This window comes from Calonectris borealis, chromosome 2 (genome assembly GCF_964195595.1).
Source record: "Calonectris borealis chromosome 2, bCalBor7.hap1.2, whole genome shotgun sequence".
Taxonomy (NCBI): domain Eukaryota; kingdom Metazoa; phylum Chordata; class Aves; order Procellariiformes; family Procellariidae; genus Calonectris; species Calonectris borealis.
The window spans coordinates 92,702,139-92,724,740 of NC_134313.1; the positions used below are offsets into that span (position 1 = coordinate 92,702,139).

Below are 22,602 nucleotides of genomic sequence, written 5' to 3' on the forward strand. Positions count from 1 at the left end.
ATGACAACCTAATCAGTAGAGCATTCAAAGCCTGTACTTAATGTAATGTAGATAGAGCTAATAAAATAGACATATCCTCAATGTTTCTGTAGATACTATTCTATAGGGAAAGCTTATAATTTTTTAAATAATTTAAGTTTTTTCAACATTTAAAATTTCCATTTTAATACAATAAACCGATCTAATGCAGTTAAATTATACTTCCAAGTACTGTAGCTTCTCTCTTTTGGGAAACAGAAGGATCTGTCTCTAGAAACACTACAAAGGCTGAAAGCTTCACACGTGGTTAAGAAGGCTAATGAAGCTCAAATACATATATATGTTTTTGTAAATTGCAATGTAAAAATCGTGTACATGATATGTTATTTATTAAACAGTTCTTTGAGAAAGTTTCACTGAGGTAAGATTACTAACCTTTAGCACAAGCAAGCCTCCCATCATGAAGGGACTGAACACAGTCAAGAAACAATAGACAGAAGCAGGATCAAAACTAGAGAAACACGAAAAAGACATTACAACATATCCTTGAAATGGCATTTTCCATTAAAAAAACAGAACATTTAGTTACTCTGTAACACACTGTGCGTATATACATTTTTAAATAAGGCTTCCAACTTCTTCTCTTGCTCAAATATTAAATTAGCAAGGACAGCCTACCTCACTTCTTTCTCTACAATTTTTCTCTGCTCATGTCTTTCAAGGCGCCGTGCTGTTGGTGAGAAGCCGAGCTCTCTCTGCTCACGCTGCCACTAACTTCTAATGGAAATTGAGACGACCTCATAACCAACAAGCTCAGGCTCTTAGGGAACACGTTACAGAGAGCAGAAAAAATAAATTGTTATCATTATTCCACTGATTATTGCTTTAATTCTGCTGCCCTGATTTTGCTAACCAAATTTATATTCAGTACACCAACTGCAGGAAGAATTTTTGTACCCTGTGTCTCAAATCAATGAATAAAATCTACCTGTTAACAGAAGCTATGTTTCCAGTGCCAAAAAAGGCTGTCACTATGAAGAAAACCTAGATGTATTTAAGGAAAATACACCACAGAAATGGCTGCAGTAAAACAAAACCAGCATTTTCCCCCGTTCGTTCCAATTTACTTTCAAAATCCTATCATGAAACTACAAGAAGCTGACCCACTAGCTTTACACTGCATTAAGAAATCCAAAGTATTGTCTAGCTCTACCCAAGATTTCACACATGACTATGTCAATTTTAAAAGACAGGGACTGCCTGAGTAAGATTTTAGAGCCTGTCTTGAGGCCCCTGCCAGAAAGCTGCCGCTTGTTTTTTCTGGGCCCCTACTTAGCAAGATAGGAACATACCTGGACCAGAATCTCAGCTGTGCATTCAAACACACATGCTTTTGCAGAAAGTAATGACGTATGCATGTGTACTGCATACCAAAAGAGATGGCTTTATTGAGGAATTGACCGCGGAAGAGGTAGTTGGCTATGAAACAAGACTAAAGGTTCCTATGCTATCCCTCCCATAGGTTTGCTGTCCAAAGGTTATGCTGAGTCTATCCATTGTAACACAGGACTCCCAGTTTTTTCCCTTACTTGAGGGAGGCAGGATGACTCCGGCAGTATCTATATAGCTGGATATTTTTTTTATAAACCCTACCCTTTTCATCTAGGTACAACACTTGCTGCTATATGAGCCCATGAAAGATATTTTTCTACCTCCTGAGCTCATTGGGGACCATTATAGCTCACATCTCTTCAGTTGAAGAATGGTTTTTAACCGCTTTTTTGCATCAGGCAGAGGGTTAGTCAGTGACGATGGCTGCTGTTGCCAGAGCTCCCTCTGGTCCTTCCACTCCTGTTACAGCTCCTGCACTGGATCATTTAAGTATCTGCATAAACAGTTTGCTACCAACAGTTCAGCAGAATTGTTGGGATTCTGCATGCAATATTTTGGAAGGATTAGGTCAGCATAACTAAAGAAATTATGCTTCCCAAGAGTATCACATCATTTCAAGTTTAGTAACACAGCAGTCTAACAGCATAGCACAGTTCTGCCAGTTAAGATTTATAAGAACAACAGTTCTGCAATAAAACAAAAAAATACCAGTAGCACATAGGTCTAATCGAAATGCTAAGCATAAGCAATCTGAATCTTATTCTGGAAGATCAGGCTATAAGGTCCCTCAGCACATGCTGACTTTTGGGCCCTATATAGGAACCCTGAGACAATCTTAAGATATACAGCTCACAGGGTCGTAGTCGCAATGTGACTGCTCTAGTAGAAAAGGTTTCTCTTCTAATACCACTATTTCTAAACATTAAACAGCATCTAAATTAAAAAAGCCACAACATCTTTTGAGCAGGCGTGTATCACACCTGGTCACTGCAAAGGAAACCTGCAAAATTGTGTATTTTTTCATGAGCTGAACAAAATACATTCAAATGTTTTAGATTAAGATGAGATTAAAGTAGTGCTACATTCAAGTGTTAGATTAAAGTAGTACTATGCTGGAGCTTTAAAAAAGTACAATTGGATTGTTTGATTTTTGTTTTGGCTAATTTTTAGCATCTGACAGACAGCAGTAGTTTTACTAAAAGCTTATTTTTTGTTAAAATAGCAAAACAGCAAATGAATTCGACAAATTTACTGCAAGGTGTCTCAGCTGCTGTTTAGGTATACTCTCAAGCAAATACAATCGTTCAACACCTAGCAAGTTGGTTTGCCTCCTTCCTTAGCGCTGAGCTGCCTTCTTAATGAGGTATCTCTCACACTTCCTCTGCTGCAGATTCCCAATGTCCAACAGCGTTGTCCCAAATTCCAACAGCATAGACTCGGTGACTGTGATCCACCCTCTCAGATTTGGTTATTCTACGAACTATAAAACCTGTTTTTGCAGGAACCGGTATTGGGACAACTCCTTCCCCAGCTCCAGCTATGATAACCCACCTGAACTAGAAACCCGTATGTTCTAGACTGGCTCATAATTTCTCTCCCATTTGCACACCCATCACCCTTGCTGCCAAATACCTCTCACTTATCTGCAGTCCCATGATGGAAGAGAAAAATGACAACGTTATCAACTCTGTACAGTATTTTAAAAAAAAAAAAAAACCAACAAACAGCTGTCGTTTCAGTTACAGTAATTCAAAATTATTGCTATGCTAGTGAACAAACAGCTCTTCCCTCCCAAGCCCATATAATTTCTAACAGCAGAAACCACGTGTGATATAAATAATTCTAGGCCAGATTCTGGGAACACGTTTCACTAACAGTCTGCAGGAACTTTCCATCTCATCTGCCTGGCCAATGCCTGCCCCCTAACATTTTCTTCCTAACAGACTGCCATACTCTAAAAATAAGAAAATGAGAATAACCTTAATATCACCTTTTCCAACTGATTTGTGAAGGTTCAATGAGTTCCCTCCAGCCAAAATGTAATAAAACAAAACCGAACTGAAAACAGGACTCCTTAGAAGAAAGTTTACCTCAACCGTAATGGTCATAAGAGACCAAACTTTTCAAAGTGGTCAAGGAGCCAGACTCCAAAAGAGTGCAGTTTGTACTGAATTTTTTACTACTTTATCAAAACCTGTAATGTACAAGACCATTGTCTTTGGAGCAACATGAGTCAAATCATCTTCACCAGCTTCTGTTTCCAGTGGCTACCATGCTACAAATTATGATTGCGGGGCCTTTTGAAACAAACCCATCTTTTCTCTGGAACACAGCAACCAGCAAAAGGATACAAAGAAGAAAGACCTGCGGACGTCATCTAGGTGGAGCTGTCGAAACTGAGTTATATCAGTAGCATAGGCAAAGTTGAAAACAGCAAGCTGGAAAGACAGCAGAAGAAATCAATACTGAATATCAACTGATGTACTTTGGCAGAACCACCATATTTTTACTGACGTGAATGAGAAATAAACCTACTTCCCTATCAGCTGTTATTAGAGTAGTATTATGATGAGAACTGCAAACCTTTCCCATATTTTCATTACACTTTAATGAATCTGCCAAAAGATTGTACAAGTGAGATGATCAAATGAATAGTGGAGCTTCCGCTGTTATCTACACTAAAAATGAACTTCTATGCCATAGACTTACCATCTTTTTTCATTATAAATATTCCTCCTACACACTTCCACTGCTTACATGAGCATGTGGATAAAGACCCACAGAAATAAAAGACTGCAATTATCCTCAGTTGACTTATGTTGTGAGTGAGAATACTAAAATATTCTCCTTCACTCAGTTCTCAGCACAGTATCACTTGACCTGAAGAAAAATTGTCTTCATGGAGTTTAAGAGGTCAATGAACTCCTTTTCACTGGGGAAAAGAAAAAGTTCAAGTAATAGACATTCAACACTGACAACATTTTAATTAAAAATAATCTCACACCATCAGAGAACTCGGCTGGATTCTCTAATACAAGATTTACTTTGTGGCATATAATAACAGGCATTGTAGAGATGATTTTTCTAACCTAAAAACAAGAAGCAGGGGTAAGCACTATTGTTGCTTTCAGTTGAAACCAAAAGTCAAATGACATACAGGGAGTGACAACAGAAAACCTCATTACAGCTTACCTATGTTCTTTTCATTTGCATTTGATTAATAAAGTGTTCATCACTGTTTAATACTGCTTTAATAGAATTTTATTTTAAAGCAAACAGAATATCAGACCACCATCAGACAGGCAAGCATCACAGATGCCCTGTTACAAGATGCAAAAGGTAGAGTGGGTTCTAGAGTGGAGGAGAAAGTACATCCCACACATGACTCTGCTGTGCTAGAAACCTCCGGCTGCAATCATGGCCTCACGCTAAGCATACATTTTTACAGTCAGATTCTTTCTCTATCACTTAAGATGCTACAAAACACGCTCACACAAAATATCATAACTATACATAGCATAAATAAAAAGCGATTCCTGTTTTCATTTCCGATATTCAGCCTCGAATTGGTAAAGCTTGTTCCCTCTCAAGTTTTAAAACGGTCTCTCTTGCAGGAGAACCGCAAAACCACAATATGTGTCAGGTCCGCTCTGGTGACTGCCTTGGCTCAAATTTCACCTCCCAGCACTTCTCCCTAATTATTATGAGCTGCAAATGGAAGGAAAGATGTGTACCACCACTCCTCTTACAAGTGACTCTGGCCACTCCCATGCATCTGTACCCAGGTTCTCTGTGACCTGGACCGAGGACGGCACATTTGGGACAAGTGGGGGAGAGCTGTGCTGCACACCTGCCTGGCTCCAAGCACCCAGACAACTCTGCAAGCAGCACTTCGGATCTAACCAAATCAATGGCATAGCGACAGTTTGTTAACCCTTGACCTAATCTAAAAGCTAAGCAGCAGTGTGAGCAGCATGGGCTTTGAAAATTGCTGACAATATACTAAATTTTAAGGTGAAAGAAGTTGCACTGATTACAAAACTCCCTCTCCAGGCAAATCCGAGAAGGTGCTAGTTCCAAGTTAGTCTCCAGCTCCTTGTCTGTCTAATCAGAAATAAAACTCCATCCTTGAAGAAAGAGTGGAAGGACAAAGTCAAACTAAGATTTCTAGTATTTCCTATGGGTCATTTCAGAAATCAAATTATTTCTTTTCAGCCTCTCACTCGTGACACTACCATCAGAATAAAAAAAGTACAGTGACATTGTACTTACTTTAAAGAGTTACTGTACCTTATGCTGAATTAGCACTACACTTGATAAACAGAGCTTTGTAGCCTACAGAACATACCACTGAGTCAAACTCATCTCCTGCATTCCTAGAAATGGCTCTGATGTGGAATATCTTCAATAACATACATTATAAATCTCTCTTATAAGGTCACATTGCTATTTCATAAAACAACTGATACTGGCTTCCCAAACTTAAAGAAACGCAAAGTGTTGCTCTATGAAAACCACACAGAATATTTATTATATCCTCAAGGAGAAAAAAAGATAAAGCTGATAATTAACCTGATATTGCTATCTGGAGCTGTTACCTTTGGTTTGACTGAAAGACCGTAGTGCTGTAGTGCTTCTTGCTCCATATTTATCCACACAAACATCAAACCAGACAGCACCAGTGGAAACAGAGCTTCATACCTGAAGAGTAACATCATAATCATAGTAAGTGCAGCCACTACAACTATTTAACACCAAATACTGACATGTTTCTTTTCTTTTTTCTTCAAACAAGTGATATACCAAAGACCTAGTGGCATTCTCCCCCTTCTCTCCCCATTTCTGAGGAGTACCCACAGTTGGTTGGTTGAAGTTTAAAGCCATACAGTAATTAAGTGGTAAAAGCAGGAGAAACAGAGGCTGCTTCAGCTTTGTCATGTTTTGCACCCATTTTCTCATTTGATGGCTGCCACAACATTGGATGAGTGCCCTTTGTGTCATGATTAATTTTAACAAAACTGGAATACAATTAAAAAGAAACAGGAAAAAAAGAATCACATTTGGCACCCATTTTCTGCAAAATGGAAAATTTTGTAATGAGAGCTATTTGGAACTGAGGGGTTACAGTCCAACCCAGACAGCGACTAGAGATTGTGTCTCTTTAGGACCTAATCACACAAACTCATTCTGGTGATCTCAGTCTAGTTCCAAGGAGAGAAGCATCTGTATAATAAAAAAAAGCATTATATTTAACTGAAATGTCTTTTTCTTTACTATATACCAATCCATTGCAATAGCAGCATCAAGTCACTCTCTAACCAAGGCCGCTAAGCTGTTCTAGCTACACCCCCAATCTCAGAGGAGTACTTCTGGCTCCTACAGCACTCAAACATAGCAAACTATGAGAGATATGTGAGAGATTAAAACCCTCAGATAACTTTGGGGTGTAGACTGTCATTGGATAATACTAGTTTCTCCTCGCCCTCTACATCTCAGTTGCACTTCATAGCGCCTCTCAGGTTTTTTTTCTTTCAGGATAAAATTATAATACTGACACTGACTGTGACACTAATACTGACAAGATTGTAATTGTTTTCCTTTTTCTTTTTTTCCTCCTTGGACACACACTTACTTTGTCTAAAAATAAGAAAATCATTGCAGTTCATCTTGGTATTGTTTCTGTTGTGCCTCCCCACTAGTGTAGCTACAAAGCAGTTTCAAAAGGGAACAAAAAATTGTGGATAGTCTTTTCTGCTTTAATTATCAGAATGACAAGCAGTTAAACATGAAGACAACAATGGCTGAGTTGTCAGTAACAAGAGCACCTACAATCCTCACAGTGGTCTACACTTGCCTACAAACTGAATGCCTTCAACTGAGAGAGTGACAACTGCTTGTATGCAACCATGCTCTTCAGCTGGCTTCAATACTTCCACTTCACTGCACCTAGAGAGGTGCCTTAGTTACCTGGGCCATGCACTGGGTTACACGGTGTAACAGACCACTGAGGAGAGAAACACTGGATACTTTTGGTACCAAGTGCGTTGCTTTTGCAATGATTGATTGTTTTGTTGGGTGTTTTGGGGGTTGTTTTGTTTTGTTTTGTTTTTTAAAAAGAGTTGTTCCAAAATTTGTTGGTCTATTTGAACATTGTAGGAAGACAGCAGAGAGCTGTCAGCATTTAAGTGGTCTGGTGCCAGGCCAAAATACAAAGAGGGTTACTAGCCTCAGAGAGAACAACATTCAGGCTTTATCCAGTAGCCAGGACAGGCTAAGAAGGTTGAGTGTAAGAGCGTGTGTGCAGACAGGAGTAAGATTAGGATCAAGATCTTAATGGTGAAGTGGGAGGAAGGGGAGGCAGGAGATGAAAAAAAAAGAGACGCTTCATCTAAAATGAGAGTATCCACAAGAGGCAGTTATTGCAAAATGTCTGCTGCAAGATATTTTATTCTACTTAATTTTCCAGTGTAATTAAATCCAGAGGATTAGTGAGAGAGGAGGCGGAAAGAATGGTTCCTATACTCCCCATTAATTATGCTCTTAAGAGCTACTGAGTCTGGGAAAAAAAGGGTTGGCTGACACAGTGTTTTCTTCATTTACAAGCTCTGAGGAGTTGTCTTTTATCCAAAAAGAAGCAAGCCCTATTCTTTATGGGGACTAGCATCCCTCTGAAAAAAATTACTTCCATGAAAATCTCTCTGAACAAAATTTTCCCTCATTTTAGGGCTACCTGTTTCCTGTCGCATGTCATTTAAGCCATAACTAGACACCAGTGCTGAGCAGCTGGGAGAGAAGTTATTTCCTTTTGTCTGAGAGCAGAAAAGCACATGTCAAAACAACAAAAGACATAAACTAAACCAGACTTTCTTATTTTGGTGCAAGGTTGTTTGAATACATACCCTTCCAGCCACTGCTTGGTCTAGCTGAAAGGAATGTCAACAAAACAGTGTTTATAATACAAGGAGGAATATGGAAGTTCCCCTGAAATTTTATTTAGGAAACTAAACAAGGAGATAAATGGTGAGACTACAGCTGGAAGCACACGTTACACCTTTAGCAGAAATGTCCATTCAGTAGTTTCACATTTAGCCCTTGATTTTCATATGTAAGACCAATCCAAACAGAGTAAGAAAGAAGTACCCTGTGCTGAGGAGCAGGTAGGTGGACATCAGGGAGAGCAATATGCTGAACAGTCGCTGAAAGAGAAACGTGGGGCTCAGTAACGGCAACACTGAGGAAGAAACTGCAATAAAAAGAGATCCGTCAGTCACTACATGCAAGACATTTCATCCTCTGCAACAAGATAACGTTCTTCAAATCTTGACACTTTATGTACAGAAATTCAATAATGGTCATATATGCCCTTCTGTTTTCAGAAGTTACTTTTGCTAAAGAAAACCCAATGTTTACAGTGCTTAATATTTATCAAAAGTAATTTTAGTTCTCTATCATTTTTATTCCCTGGCCTTCTACCTCACAGCCTTTATAATTTCTCATGAACGGATGCTAATAAGTCCTTGAGATGACGCAGAAGCACTACCCCAAAAAACAGTCAAACTTGACTGTTTAATACTATGCTGAGAACCACCTACCATGCCCCGAGGACCTCCAGCAGCTCAAAGACTGCCGTTACAGAGCCACTGCTCCGCTGGATTAGATTAGGAAACCTGCCACATTTTGAGGTGCAACTGAAAATACTGGTAGTAAAGATACAGAAACTATCAACTTATTAGCTTCGCTACTTAGAAGTTTTAACCCAGGAATATTTAAGGAACTACAGGGGACCTATCTGTCATGATTCCTGCCTCTTGCTTTCAACTTGTAATGCATTTCTCTAATGCAGGTCTGGGATCTTAAGAGTTGCATGTCACTCCTTAGTGCACCCCATTACTCAACTGCCCAGTCAGCCCTGGTTAGTAGAGTCCGTGCTGCCTCTAAAGAGGCTCCTCTAGCTGGGAAACTTCTGCAGGTGAGGACAGGGCCCAACAGTTTGCAGGAGGTGAGGAAAATTGGGAAGAGAGGAAATAGGCTACTGGAAGAGTGAGTAAAGAGAAAGAAAAGTAGAGGAAAAGTGGCCAGTGCTTGAAGCAAGGAAAGGGAGAAGGAAAAGCATTGCTGTGATTTAATCTTTAAACCTGATTTTTTTAATATGAAAGTTTCATGTGTTTATAAAGAAGTGCGCTGACAAATAACATTGGTGTGATTCTTCATTGCGGTATAGTGCCCTCACATTACTGAATCATTCAAAGACTGCATCAACAGTAAGTCATAATTAATAATCACTCTATTAAGTAACAGAAATAAAACTATAATATATGGAAAGTGCTCACTTGTGCTTATTGTCATAGCATACATTAGTATTTCTAGTAAACGTATCAACGAAAGAGAGATGAGGCTGTTTCTAAAACCTGTGGGTCAGTGTGTTTTATTTCCTGGCTTTCAGCCTTGGCCACTGTTAAAATTACAGAATAAGTGACTTCGTTTCAAGGGTGCTCCAGCCTTTCAGCATCATACTTAAAGAAGGCCCGACTCAAGGAGGAACTCCAGGGACCACACCTCAAGTCAGAACGGCTGGAAAGGTATTCATCATGGCAACTGGCCTCTGTGAATGACACTCCACACATCAGACGTGTTTCACTCTCCGAGCGCAATCATAGATGAGAACAGATGAGTGGCTGGTAGGTGATAATTAGCCTTTCCCTACCACCTCTGATGTGACACATCAGATATTAACCATCAAAAGACCTGCAGGTTTCTGGCTGACCTATACAAATCTCTGTATGTGTCCCCCGCACACAGTTGTGACACCAAATTCCTCAACATTTAGCAAGTTGCTATGATAGATTTCCACGGATGAAAACGTTAAAACATAATATACATTCATTTAGAAATTTCTCTGTCATGGTTCTGAAGAACATGGGAAGCAGCTGGATTAACTTTATGCCTCTTGGTTTTACCTCTATGTTTGTGTGTTTGTAACGTACATTGCACGAACCATACAGTGTAACAGCTAAAGCCAGCTGGACACAGGTCTGCAGGAACCCACCCACCACTAATTCATTTGCCTGGTTCTCCAAAAACCAGTCTTTCTTCAAAAAAATAATTTTAGGCCTAAATTAAAACTTTAAACAAGGTAGGCTTCATATTAATCAGAATGAATAGCTGGGGAAGGGAGAACAATTTGCTAGAAAACTTCAGAAGTCTCATTATCATACTGACATAATACTACTCATATCAGTATTATTATGAATAAATACTGATAATTGTGTGTTTCTGGTTATATAAATACACACAGAGGTGCAAAATGAGAATTCAGTAAGTAAGAGTGCCAATCTTCCACAACTAAGCAAACAGATGAAGAGGAATTTGACCACCTGTAATGCCACCAACTGGAAAAGCTACAGTAGACCTTGGTACCTTAATTCTTATGGTGCCATATTTGTGGTACACACAAGTGACAAGGCAGATGCTAGTTGTGGTTATGGTAGTGACAAGGCATTTCCCTCCAACAGGAGTATTGAGGACATGTTTTCGGATGCCTTAGCTTTTTACCCGCTTAGTTCTGTGTTTAATTATATAGAGCAACTTCAGCACATACATAAAGGTCCTACCTTGTATATCATATTCACTTACAATGATTACTTCCAGTCTGAAAGACTTTGCTAAAATATTCAATACTGCCATGGCAGCAAGTAGACTTATTGGGTATATACAGTTTATTTCACTGTTGGCTTTATTTTTATCATAGAAACATCACCCACAACAACGAGAATTTCTAATATACTTTTTCCTCATAACTCTAGACTTCTCTGACTGCCCAAATCACCTCTTCGATGAAAAATGTTTTTCTCTCACCCTTACACAGGAGAGAAAGATAACCTTTACCCTCAATTCCTGCTCCAGTAAGCCAAGCAGGACATCATTGATTTCATTGACCTTACAACTGCAAGGAATTCATCCACGCAGAGATCCCCACTTACCTTAGCAGGCTACGAAGGGTTAGGAAAGCATGATGAAAAGGAAAATGCTCCGAAGAAAACTACATTACAAAGAGACCATTACTCACACACACACTGATCACAATCAGTTGTATTAACCTTGAATCCATTTGCTCAAACAGAAGCAGGATTGCTAAAACTGACAAGATCTGCTTAAGTTAAAACAATGTCACCAACACAGGAATGTACAAAACATCCAGCAATTAGATAAAGAGAGTCATAATTCTTCCATTAAGCTATGTTTAAATTCCTGGTCTTAACTTTTAGCAAAGTGCTGCTATCAAACTTTGCATGGGATATGTTTAGCTCTAAAACAAATTCCACATTCCAGATCACTCAGGACTAAACAACGCTCAACATTTTCTAATGGAGCCCTACAGAAATTATTTTATAGCTGAAGTATGAAAGGTATTGCTTTACTGTATTCCATAGCCCCAGTGATAATTACATTTGCTCTGTTTAATCATCCTAAGATTTTAATTTTAGAGTGGTGAAAAATCCATAGACTTGTAAGTTGTTTTCTTCTTTAATAATTAGGTTCTAACAGATATCAAACATACATTAGTATCATTAGTTCACAGGTATTTTGCAAGGCAGCTCTGAAAAGCACTTCCGCCATCAGCTGCAACTTCACGTTTCTATTGAAATACAGCAAAAACCTTTCCTCACTTCCCTACGCTTAACTGGATTGCTTGCAGAACATCTCCGATCATCCTTACCTGGCTCGAAGTGAAACAAAAAGGGAATTTATACCATTATATCACTAAAAGGGGTCTTCAAGATATTCAGAACATTCAAAACAAAAGATAAAGTTACTTGTAAATCAAAGTTGTTTGCATTTTATTACAAACCTACAAAGAAGTAATATTTTAGAAGACTTTCTAACACATTCCTCAAAAAACCTCACTTAGGAAAGAATAGGGAACACATGGAAGAACTATTAGGAGTCAAATAAAGGAATATGTGCAAAAGTAAGATGTTAATAAATAAGTGTCACTGCGCCCCACTCAAGCCCAAACCCCACAAACTATCAGCATACAAGTTTGGGAGGGAAGATGTTCTTACCTAGAGTCATCCAGCTAATAATTTGATTCAATAGAGGCAATCCCTGTTTGTTCTTAAGACTGTCATGGGTACTGCTTACAACATATGTCGAAAGTGCAATACTCAACATCTAGAAAGAAGAAATCAGACAATGAAACACATAATTAATGTATGGATCTCTGCCATGCCATACTAAATATGTAAATATCCTTTAGAGTTGCATAAACACCTCATCTGAATCAACATAAGAACAGGAAGAATGATATATGGTGTCGAGTATTTCTAGCTTTTTACAATTTATGCTTTTAAAACCTTCCTTCTAGGGTTTTTTTTTTCAATTGTTATTATTTATTTGTGCTATTTTTAAATAGTTTAAACAAGTGCCCTGGATCACTGATTTGACATGATATGCTCTTTGTCAAGAGTAACTACTTAAACACTCATGTAAACCGCAGAAAACATATGCCCCCAGTTTTTTGAGGAGCACTTGTCCTCAAACAGCAACCATGAAGAACTAGCAGAACCTCTGGCTGTGCTGCAGGATCAGGTACAGGGTGAAGGGGAAGGGTAGTTAAGGCAAGAGCTTTGCATGGACAGCACAGCTCCTGTAAGAAGAGACAGCAGCAGCAGAGCAGATTGGAGGTGGATTTTAAGAAACGGAAAGAAGCTGCAATCTTAGCAGACTGTTCAAATGAAATTGTCTGAACCACCTCAAGCAGAGTCCTCTGCATTGGAGAAGCAGTGAAGCTGAAGAGGGTTTTTTTTTCCTTGACTAAGAGACACCATTCAGTCATCAAGTAGGTGCAAAAAACGTTAGGAAAATTACCCCATGAGTCAGTTATTTTTGAAAGATACAATTATCCAAGAAAATGCTTGAGCCAAGTTTTCAATTACTGCTATTTATTCACAACTCCGCAGTTCCACTAAAAGGCAAATCAAGCATGCACGGTACTTTGCAAGCATGTGCTTTAAAACTGCATTACAAGATCTAATTGCTGTTGGGCCTTTTTTAGTGCAAAGCAACTACACAGTGTTCACATCTGTCACTTTTTACTGTATGATTAGCTGCCATTCCCCTGCCAGATGCAGTGATTCCTAGTGGTACCTGCCCAGAGGATACACTTAGTCAGCATCCTTTTTTGGCCCAGTTTCACAGGTACTCAGTATCTGCCGCTTCTATTTAATTTCAGGCCACAAGAACATGTAACTTGTATTTCTGTGTGACATCAATAAGCTAGGTCAAAGCATTAAGTCTCCAAAAGCTCAGGGAATTGGCCCCTTTAGACCACTGATGTTTATTTCAGATGCTTTTGCTGTGTTCAGGCCAGATCTCTTCCCTTTGATATATCTTTTCAACTTCTTTTAGTGTCATGAGCTCTGGTAATCCCTCTGCTATCCCCTAGCCACTGGTGAAGTCACTTTGCACTCACTTTGTGTCATCTCCCATAATATATCTTGTGCCTTGAAAGACTTGTGATGACCTGGGTACGTTAGTAAACCCAATTTACTGCTGCTAGATCTATGCCAGTGTCCAGGGAAGGGCTCAGCATCTGCTTTTGAGACTCCTGTGTTCGCAGTTTAAGTAATATTCAAACTGCTCTCAGCTTTCACCAACATCTCCAGGACTGTGGAACAGCGCAGAAGCAACTTCAAGATGCAAACTGAAGTCTAAGAATCTGTCTTCTTTCCCCCTTCACAACCTTCTTTGAAGTTCAGAGATTATTCTTGAACAGCTTAAGAGCTGAGAAACACTCATCCATAGGTTACAGATAGAAAGAGGAAACCAAGGGTGACATCTGCAGTCCCAACACCTCTTCGCCAGCAGCTCTGGCTGGGAGCTCTCCTAAGCATCTAACATGATAAGAACCCATAGAGAGAATGGTAGGAGAACCAGCATCATCAGCTGGACGCTATATGAGGCTGATTGAAAACACTCCTCCTGTCCCCTAGTTCCACTGATATGACATGGTCCTCCTAATTTAGAGGAGAAAACTAATAAACTGACCACCTTGGACCCACATGAAATTCAAGCCTGCTAGGAATAACAACTTGGCCCAACATTATCAACCAATGGAAAGAGCAGTGTTTTCGGTAGCGCAGCAAAAACTGGACTTCACCTATGAAACTGCTGGCAAAGAGAAACTGGTGTTCTCTCCAGCAAAAAAAAATAAATTGTACAGTAGGCACTGCAGCAGTCTAGCTGATGGATTATAAATAACTCCTGTTTTCACCATTCCTGAAGCCTTAATGACTTCTCAAAGATCATAAAATCATAGAATCATTTAGGTTGGAAAAGACCTTTAAGATCTTCAAGTCCAACTGTAAATCTAAGACTGCCAAGTCCACCACTAAACCATGTCCCTAAGCGCAACATCTACAACGTCTTTTAAATACCTCCAGGGATGGTGACTCAACCACTTCCCTGGGCAGCCTGTTCCAAGGCCTGACCACTCTTTCAGTAAAGAAATTTCTCCTAATGTCCAGTCTAAACCTCCCCTGGCGCAATCTGAGGCCATTTCCTCTCATCCTGGCACTTGTTACTTGGGAAAAGAGACCAACACCCATCTTGCTAGAAGACAGAAGTAGCATTAACCAAAAGACAATTCTCTCCTTGCCACAGCAAACAAAACTCAGCAAAAAAAATGTTATTCCTGCTTTAACAATATAATGAGAAAATCTGAGAAACTCTTGGCAATTTTCAGAAACTATGAGGGTGTAATTAGTATCTTCTGCCTCAAGCAAACAGTGACATGTATCAAAACTTCAAAATTAGGTCTAAATATAACTGAAGTTTTTGTAACAGAAATGTAAATGTAACAATATGAAGTTACTCAAGCTTGCATTTTTACTTTTTAAAATTTCTTTATTTATACACATTTGCTGTTTGGTTGTCTGGGACTTTTTTGTTTCTTTAAGGCTAATACCCATGATGGAAATCTATAGTGTGTAGGTGCAAAAACCAGTGAATAAATGAGTAGCCTGTAAATGGCCTCTCAGATCCATACAGGTATGTAGTTCATACTCATTTGCTAAGGTGTACACTCTGTCCCATCCATGGAGAAACCAACACAAAAATACATAGTTCAGGACTGGATTGGAGGGAATTATCTTTTCTGTGGAGGACTACGTGCAAACTGGAGGGGGTTTTGCCTACTCTGAGGGTCTCTGCCAACTCAGGTTTCTTTTTGACCAAAAGGAAAGCAATTAATGTAATGGAACAAGCTTTATTCCTTACCAGGCACGATATCTTCACTACAGGCTAATTCCCAGATGGAAAAGGAAGCTCACTTGGACAAGAAAGAAGAAAGTTGTCTTCAGAAGAGAAAAAAAATTCATCATAAGCACAACAAAAAGCCTAGGCTATGCTGAATCCCTCTCTGACTGAAACAGGAAGAGAACTGAAAAGGGAAGTGTCTTTATTCAGATGCAATTCCAAAATAACTTGTGAAGAACATCTCGGGCAAATAAGAACTATTTGAGCCTTTGGGAAATATTACCTTATTTCTTGTATGAAAATGCATCTCATCCCAAATGAGCAGATGCAAAAATTTGAGGTGAGGTGAAATGAAAGATTTAAAAGAGGGTTCTTACACACAGACACTACCAAAACAAAGAGGAAAAGGATTAAAAAAAAAAAAAAAAAAAAAAAAAACCCCCAACAGTCAGGGGATCCTGATCAGAGAAGTCTGGCCAGATCAATAGGCTTTTTGCTAAAAGAAAAAAAAAATAGAAACACCAGCTATTCCTTTTCCATTGTGTAATTCAAAAGCTTTTAGTCAGAGCTGAACCTATAAAAGATGTTAGCAGAGTGGCTAAGGGAATCCCCAGGACAAACCATAAAGAGTATGAGGAAGGGACGCCATATTTTCCCTTCCACTTCAATCAATACTTGGAGGAAAGTGGCACACAAAGAAGAAAGACCTGTAGCAAATTAATCTATCTTCTCATTCCCCAAAATGAAGAAACATCCAACAACCAATCTTAACTTCCTGTCTAGGAAGGAACAACATTATCAGAGGACAGCATAACCTTCAGTGACTGCCTCCAAACACCACAAACGGGGGAGCTGCAAAAACTACTTTTAAGAAACCCCTTGTCGGACGCAAAGCAGGAACCTGATCATGTGTGCTTATGTATATGAATGTCAGTGCCCTGATCACTGTCTGTCATTGCAAAATAGGTATGTTACATCTGATTAGAGGATTCACCTCACCCTTAAAACTGCCTGGGAGTTGTAAATCAAAACTCATGTGTTCAAAACGCTCCAAACCAGCATTTTTGAAGACTACCCTCTTCCCTGTCCCCACTGAAAACTCCAACTCAAAAGAAAAAAGAGAACAAGGGAATTCCATTGCCTAGAAATACTAGTCTTCTGATAAACATTTTCCTTTCGTATTCCTGTATGTTTCAAAGCAACTAAATGCAACCTAACCTCAAAATAAGTTATTTACTTAGAAACAGGTAATGCCTCTGTAAAGTCCTTTTCCCCCTTTAAGTCTGAATAATCTCCCCTCCCAATCCTTTCCTTACCAGAGTGTGAATGGTGAATCGACGTTTTCCATTCCCAAGTAAACTTTTGAAATAAAAATCTAATAGAGACTAGTAATTAGATGTCACTATTGTAAAATATCCTCTGATTAAGGAGCAATTTGAGGAGCTTTATGATCTTCTTAAAGGTTGGGAGGAAAACGAAGATGTTATTCTCTGAACAAGCAGGCAGAACATTTTCATGTAATTAAGTATCTCAGGGCTCTGTGAGTGAATTTCCTGATTCTCTAAAGTTGCCTCAAGAATAGTCTGGCATTACTTTTTTGACAACAGATCTATTTCATCATCATTATCATTTGTGAGCTTCTCCACAAAGTTACACCGCATGAGATGCTGCAGCAGTTGTGTGGTGAGTTGACGTTGGCCGGCTGCCAGATGCCCACCCAGCTGCTCTCTCACTCCCCCATCCAGTACAATTTGTTTTCAGGCATTCCAGTGAGAAATCCACTGCTGAGTATATACTGAAAATATCTGTCCTAAATGCTTAGGAAAGGATACCTCTTTTCCACAGTTAAGCTGGAAAAGTTAAGAGAAACCACCAGCACATTATACATGTGGGCACATTCAGGTAAAGGCACTTTAAGCATTCATTATTCTTTCCCCTCCTCCTTTTAACCAATTTGAGCTCCATACCTAAATCATTGATACAATGAATGCATTGCTTAGCTCAAGAAGAAACTCCAGCACATAAGTCATAACCAATAAAGCTGGTCCTGAAATAAAACCATTATCTTGTAATAAGATTTAAAAAAAAAAAAAAAAAAAGAGGACAGCAGACACACAAGGTATTATTAGAATCCTAAAGGTTCTCTAGAACTTAATTAGCACCTACTATGAAAAGATCTACCTATTTCATGAAGCTATAAAGTGAAAAAGTCTCATCTTTCATCTGAAAGAAGATTTAACCAACAGAAAACCAGCTCAGTATCAGTCTCACATTGTTATTCAACAGCCAGAAACTGGAAGGAACCCCCTGAACCACACCTTTCCTTGGTGTGCATGTGCAATTCCTGCAAAGGTCACTGGAAGTTACATACAGACTGAAGGCAGGACAAACTCTCAAACTCTCCGAGTAGAGCATCAAAATGTCTATGCACATCTATGTATCAATACACATAAATATGCACAGGATGAGCTTTTGGGAACACAGCATAATGATATTTAAAAATGCTTATTACCATGAGCACATGGTCCTCTTGAAATAGTCAAGGGGAAAACTCTTAGGAACAATAATTTTCTTCTTGAAAATTGTGGCCTTGGTAGGAAGACGTTCTTAGAAAGTATGTAAAAATTTGCATGTAAAAACCCTCTAACATTCAGAATTACTGAAAAGTCGCAACTGACCTGATAAAAATGTACTTTCAGATCTTCGTTACTTCTGTACTTATTTTCGCTTTTACAAAGAGATGCCAATGAGAAGCAAGAGATCAAGAGAGTCAGCAAACCAGTTGCTAGTCTGCAAAAAACAAACAAAAGAACAATAAAATCCCAGGAAATATCATCAAAAGGTTCACGAAATTTTCACAGAAGTCTTCTTCACTAAGATGTAATAATTCATTACAGTATCAAGACTTAATACATTAAGGAAACTTAAACATCCAGCTTTAGAAAAACAAAATCCAACCCAGAATCAAGTGTGGTTTGTGGTGCGTTTTTTTTGTTTGTTTGGTTGGTTGGTTGGTGGTGTTTCTTTTTGGTAGTGGTCAGTTGTGAGGTTTTTTGTGGGGGGTGGGGTGGGAGTTTGGTTTTGTTTTGTGTTTTTTGTTTTTTTTTTTTTTTTTAAATACAAGCTTGCCATCCACAAATATAGTGACGCTCTTTTCATGGCAGTGGCAAAAAAAAAAAAAAAAAAAAATCTCCATTTTGGCCACGTCTGATCTGTCACCCATTATTTGTAGGTACTTTTGATTACCTCCAATTAATATTTTGACAAAAATAGTAACAGTGATCGCTGATCTAAAGTTAGTGGTTTCAAGGTTTGTCAGGTTGTCATCTAACAGGGTAATTATACCACCATCACTATCAAATAAATAGCTTTGTCTAAATGCAACAGCAAGGAAGATTGTCACTCAACAAGTAAACACTGGAAAAAAAGTACTGCTTGACATTATTGAGTAAATCTGCTAATTATGACACTGTTCCTAAATAATAGACATGATTCACTAAAAATCAATAGTAATAGCACCTCCGATTGTCTCCCTTCAGTCGTCAAGCAAGCAGAGGAACTGTAAAAGCAGCAGAAGTTTTTGCATGTATCTCTCTGTCATGCTACAACCTTGATATGGCAGTAATCAAACCACACAGTCCTCACTTCCACTTGTCCCTTAGTATCTCCACTGAGAGACTACTGACAAAAATCTCCATTTCTGACTGCTCCACTCGCGTTTTCTCAGGCATAACACAAAAACGTACAAATACCTCATATTCAGTAAAATCAGGCTACACAGGCATATCTCAATAGCAATTTTCAAGCAATGATCTAACCAATACAGGAACACAGTTGCAGGCTACTCACTCATAGAATGGAGGTTGGAAGGTATCTCTGGAGATCAGTCTAGTCCAACTCCCTACTCAATGCAGTGCCAACTACAGCAGGCTGCTCAGGGCCATGCCTAGCTGGGTGTTGAATACTTCCACTGATGGAAACTCCACAACTTCTCTGGGGAACCTGTTCCAGTGCTTGACCTCCCTCAGCGTAAAAAAGCTTTTTTCTTAATGGAATTTCCTGTATCTGAATATTTGCCCATTTCTTGTGTCTTCACTGGACACTGAGAAGAATCTGTCTTCTTTACTCTTCTCCCCCAGACAGGTATTTATATACATTGATAAGATCCTCCTGAGTCTTCTCTTCTCCAGAATAACTAGTTCCAGCTCTCTCAATCTCTCCTCCAGGATAAGCAGTCCCAGCTCTCGCTCGCTCTCCTGTGACAGATGCTCTAATCCCTCACTCATCTTAATGGCCATTCTCTGTACCTGGTCCAGTATGTCCACATCTCTCTTTCTGGAGAGCCCAGAACCAGACACAGGACTTTCAGATGTGTCTCGTCAGGGCTGAATAGAGAGGAATAATCACCTTCCTCATCATCATCCTGGTGATGCCAACGATACCATTGGCCTTTCCTGCAAGGGGCACATTGCTGGCTCGTGGTCAAACCAGTCGGTCCCAGCTTGTTCTGGTGCATGGAAATTATTTCTGCTCAGGTACAGGACTTTGCACTTCATGAACTTCCTGTCTGCCCATTTCTCCAGCCTGTTGAGGTCCCTTTGAAGGGCAGCACATCCATCTGCTGCATCAACCACTTCTCCCAGTTTTGTATTACCTACAAACTTGTTGAGGGTGCATTCTATCCCATCATTTAGGCCATGAAGATGTTAAAACAGTATTGGCCCCAGTACCAACGCCTGCTGTACACGACTGGTGACTGGCCTCCAGTTGGGCTTTGTGCCGCTGATTACAATCCTTTGAACTTGACAGTTAAGCCTGTTTCCAATCCAGCTCTCTGTCCACTGATCTAGCGTGTACATCACCAGCTTGTGTATGAGGATGTTATAGGAGACAGTACCAAAATCCTTGCTGAAGTCAAAATAAACAACATTCACTGCTCTCCCCTGGCTCACTGAGCCAGTCTTCTCAAATTACAAGGCTACCAGGTTGGTCAAGCATAATTTCCCCTTCATAACTTCAGCTGATTACTCCCAATCACCTTCTTGTCCTTTGTATGTTTATGGTTTGCTTCCAGGATTAGTTGCTCGAGTACCTTTCTAGGGACTGAGGTGAGGCTGACTGGCCTGTAGTCCCCTGAATCCTCTGTCTTACCCTTCCTGAAGATTGCAGTGACATCATCTGCTTTCTTCCAGTCCTCAGGAACCTCTCCCACCAGCCGTTGCCACAACTCTTCAAAGATTATCACAGTGACATTGGCCAGCTCCCTCAGCTCTCTTGCATGTAGCCCATCAGGGCCCATAGACTCATGCATGTCCAATTTGTTTAAGTGTTCCCTAACCTGATCCTCATCCACTAAGCTTACGTTTTCCTTGCTCCAGACTTTCCCACAGGTCTCAGCAGTCTGAAGGCTGGGGTTCCTGATGGCCAGTCTTACCAGTAAAGACGGAGGCAAAAGAAGGCCTCAGCCTTTTCCATGTCCTTTATCACCAGGTCGCCGTCCCAGTCAGCAGCAGGACCACATTGTCCTTTTGCTGCTGTACGCTGTCTTGTTGCACTTTACATCCCACACCAGAGTCAACTCCAGGAGAGCTTTGGCTTTCCTAACCTATCCTGCATATTCATACAGCGTCTCTATGTTCCTCCTGGGTCATCTGACCCTGCTTTCACCTCCTGTATGCTTCCTTTTTATGACTGAGTTGAGTCAGGAGCTCCCTGTTTGTACCATACAAGTTTTATTAATGTATTGAAGAAGCCCTGACCTGACATATAGTGCCACTGCTCAAGAGCAGGTTTAATAAATGCCCCTATTTCTCACTGGCACTCTAATTTCTCCCTCCTGTAGCTTCTCTCCCAGCATCTCCTTATCTTCAATATCCTGAAGTGTCACATATACATATATTTTTAATTGTTGCTTCAAGCCTTTTCAGATTCAAAATTCCCTTTACAAGATTCAGACAGGTGCAAACTGTTTCAGAGGTACTATGTTTCATTAGAAGAATAAATAGGAAGATGTACAGCCTGGGTAAGGTGAATGTAAAGAAGTGTCAGGGAGGAAGATCTGAAGGTAATTTAATTCCATTTTGATTTCTAAGCTGTGCTCAAATGTTCTAAAGAATAAAAAAAAAATCAGTTTGGACCAGCAGAAATACATACATGTGTAAATACAGCTGAGAAGTTGTAATACAGCCAAAGCAAATCTGTCCTGAATATTTCCAACGTGCCCAAGCATCAAGACTAAGAAGGGTTTTCAATAGATAGATTTAAATCACAGTGAAAAATATCAGGGCAGAATGTAAATAAATTTGGAAATATCTGGGCTCACAATTCTATCTGCAATCGCATATTACTGCTCAAATCCCATATTTTACTGAGGATCAGGCACCCTGGCTCTGATGGGGCACAGTATCTTCTGACAGACAGCAAAAGCAGCCTTTGCAGTCTAGGTCAATTCAAGTCTCCCTCTGCAGTAACTACAACGATACCACAAGCCCAACGCCTTCAGGCCAACCATCTGGATTGCATCCAGATATGAGAGAATTGCTTGTATGATGGAAGAGTAGCTCACAAGCGGAGAGGGACAGACGACAAAGATGTATTAGAAAAAAATGCAGATCAACAACTGTAAAAAATCAGAGAAGCAACACCAGAAAGGAAAATGCAGAACAGAGAAGCAGAAGTGGAAAAAGAAGAGACAAAGGAGACACCGAGGAAGAAGAGAGCTCTGCCTATTCTATTTGTTCTATTTCCCTGAATATCTCATTAGGTACAGAGTGCTGTTCAAGACAGATTATTCAAAATTAGATGGAGGAATTCAGAAAGATGCTGTCAAAGTAAATTGCTTTTGAATAAATGCTGTTATTCACATATCTCAGTGCTATTTACCATGTTTGCACCGCAGTGAAGCTCCTCCTTTAATGATGACCTTTATTTTCATGTAAAATTTGCAAATTTTTGTATTGTGAGAAATGTTTCCCT

At 39.6% G+C, this 22,602-nt stretch overlaps 1 protein-coding gene across 15 annotated transcripts in view; it reads right to left on the minus strand.

The window, feature by feature from the left end:
• The window catches only part of PIGN (phosphatidylinositol glycan anchor biosynthesis class N), a 120,534-nt gene that overhangs the window by 18,615 nt on the left and 79,317 nt on the right, over window positions 1–22,602 (minus strand). For 10 of the 15 annotated variants that reach the window (XR_012672448.1, XM_075142531.1, XM_075142533.1 and 7 more), the window contains 7 exons: window positions 18,306–18,417; window positions 12,435–12,543; window positions 8,512–8,614; window positions 5,970–6,072; window positions 3,723–3,809; window positions 968–1,023; window positions 415–490 (listed from right to left, as the gene is read on the minus strand). Coding sequence is in view for 12 of the 15 variants with exons in the window: in XM_075142531.1 (XP_074998632.1) it covers window positions 415–490; window positions 968–1,023; window positions 3,723–3,809; window positions 5,970–6,072; window positions 8,512–8,614; window positions 12,435–12,543; window positions 18,306–18,417 (646 nt within the window). In the remaining 3 variants the exon portion in view is untranslated. The other 5 variants (XR_012672449.1, XR_012672450.1, XM_075142525.1 and 2 more) reach the window with 5 other exon arrangements.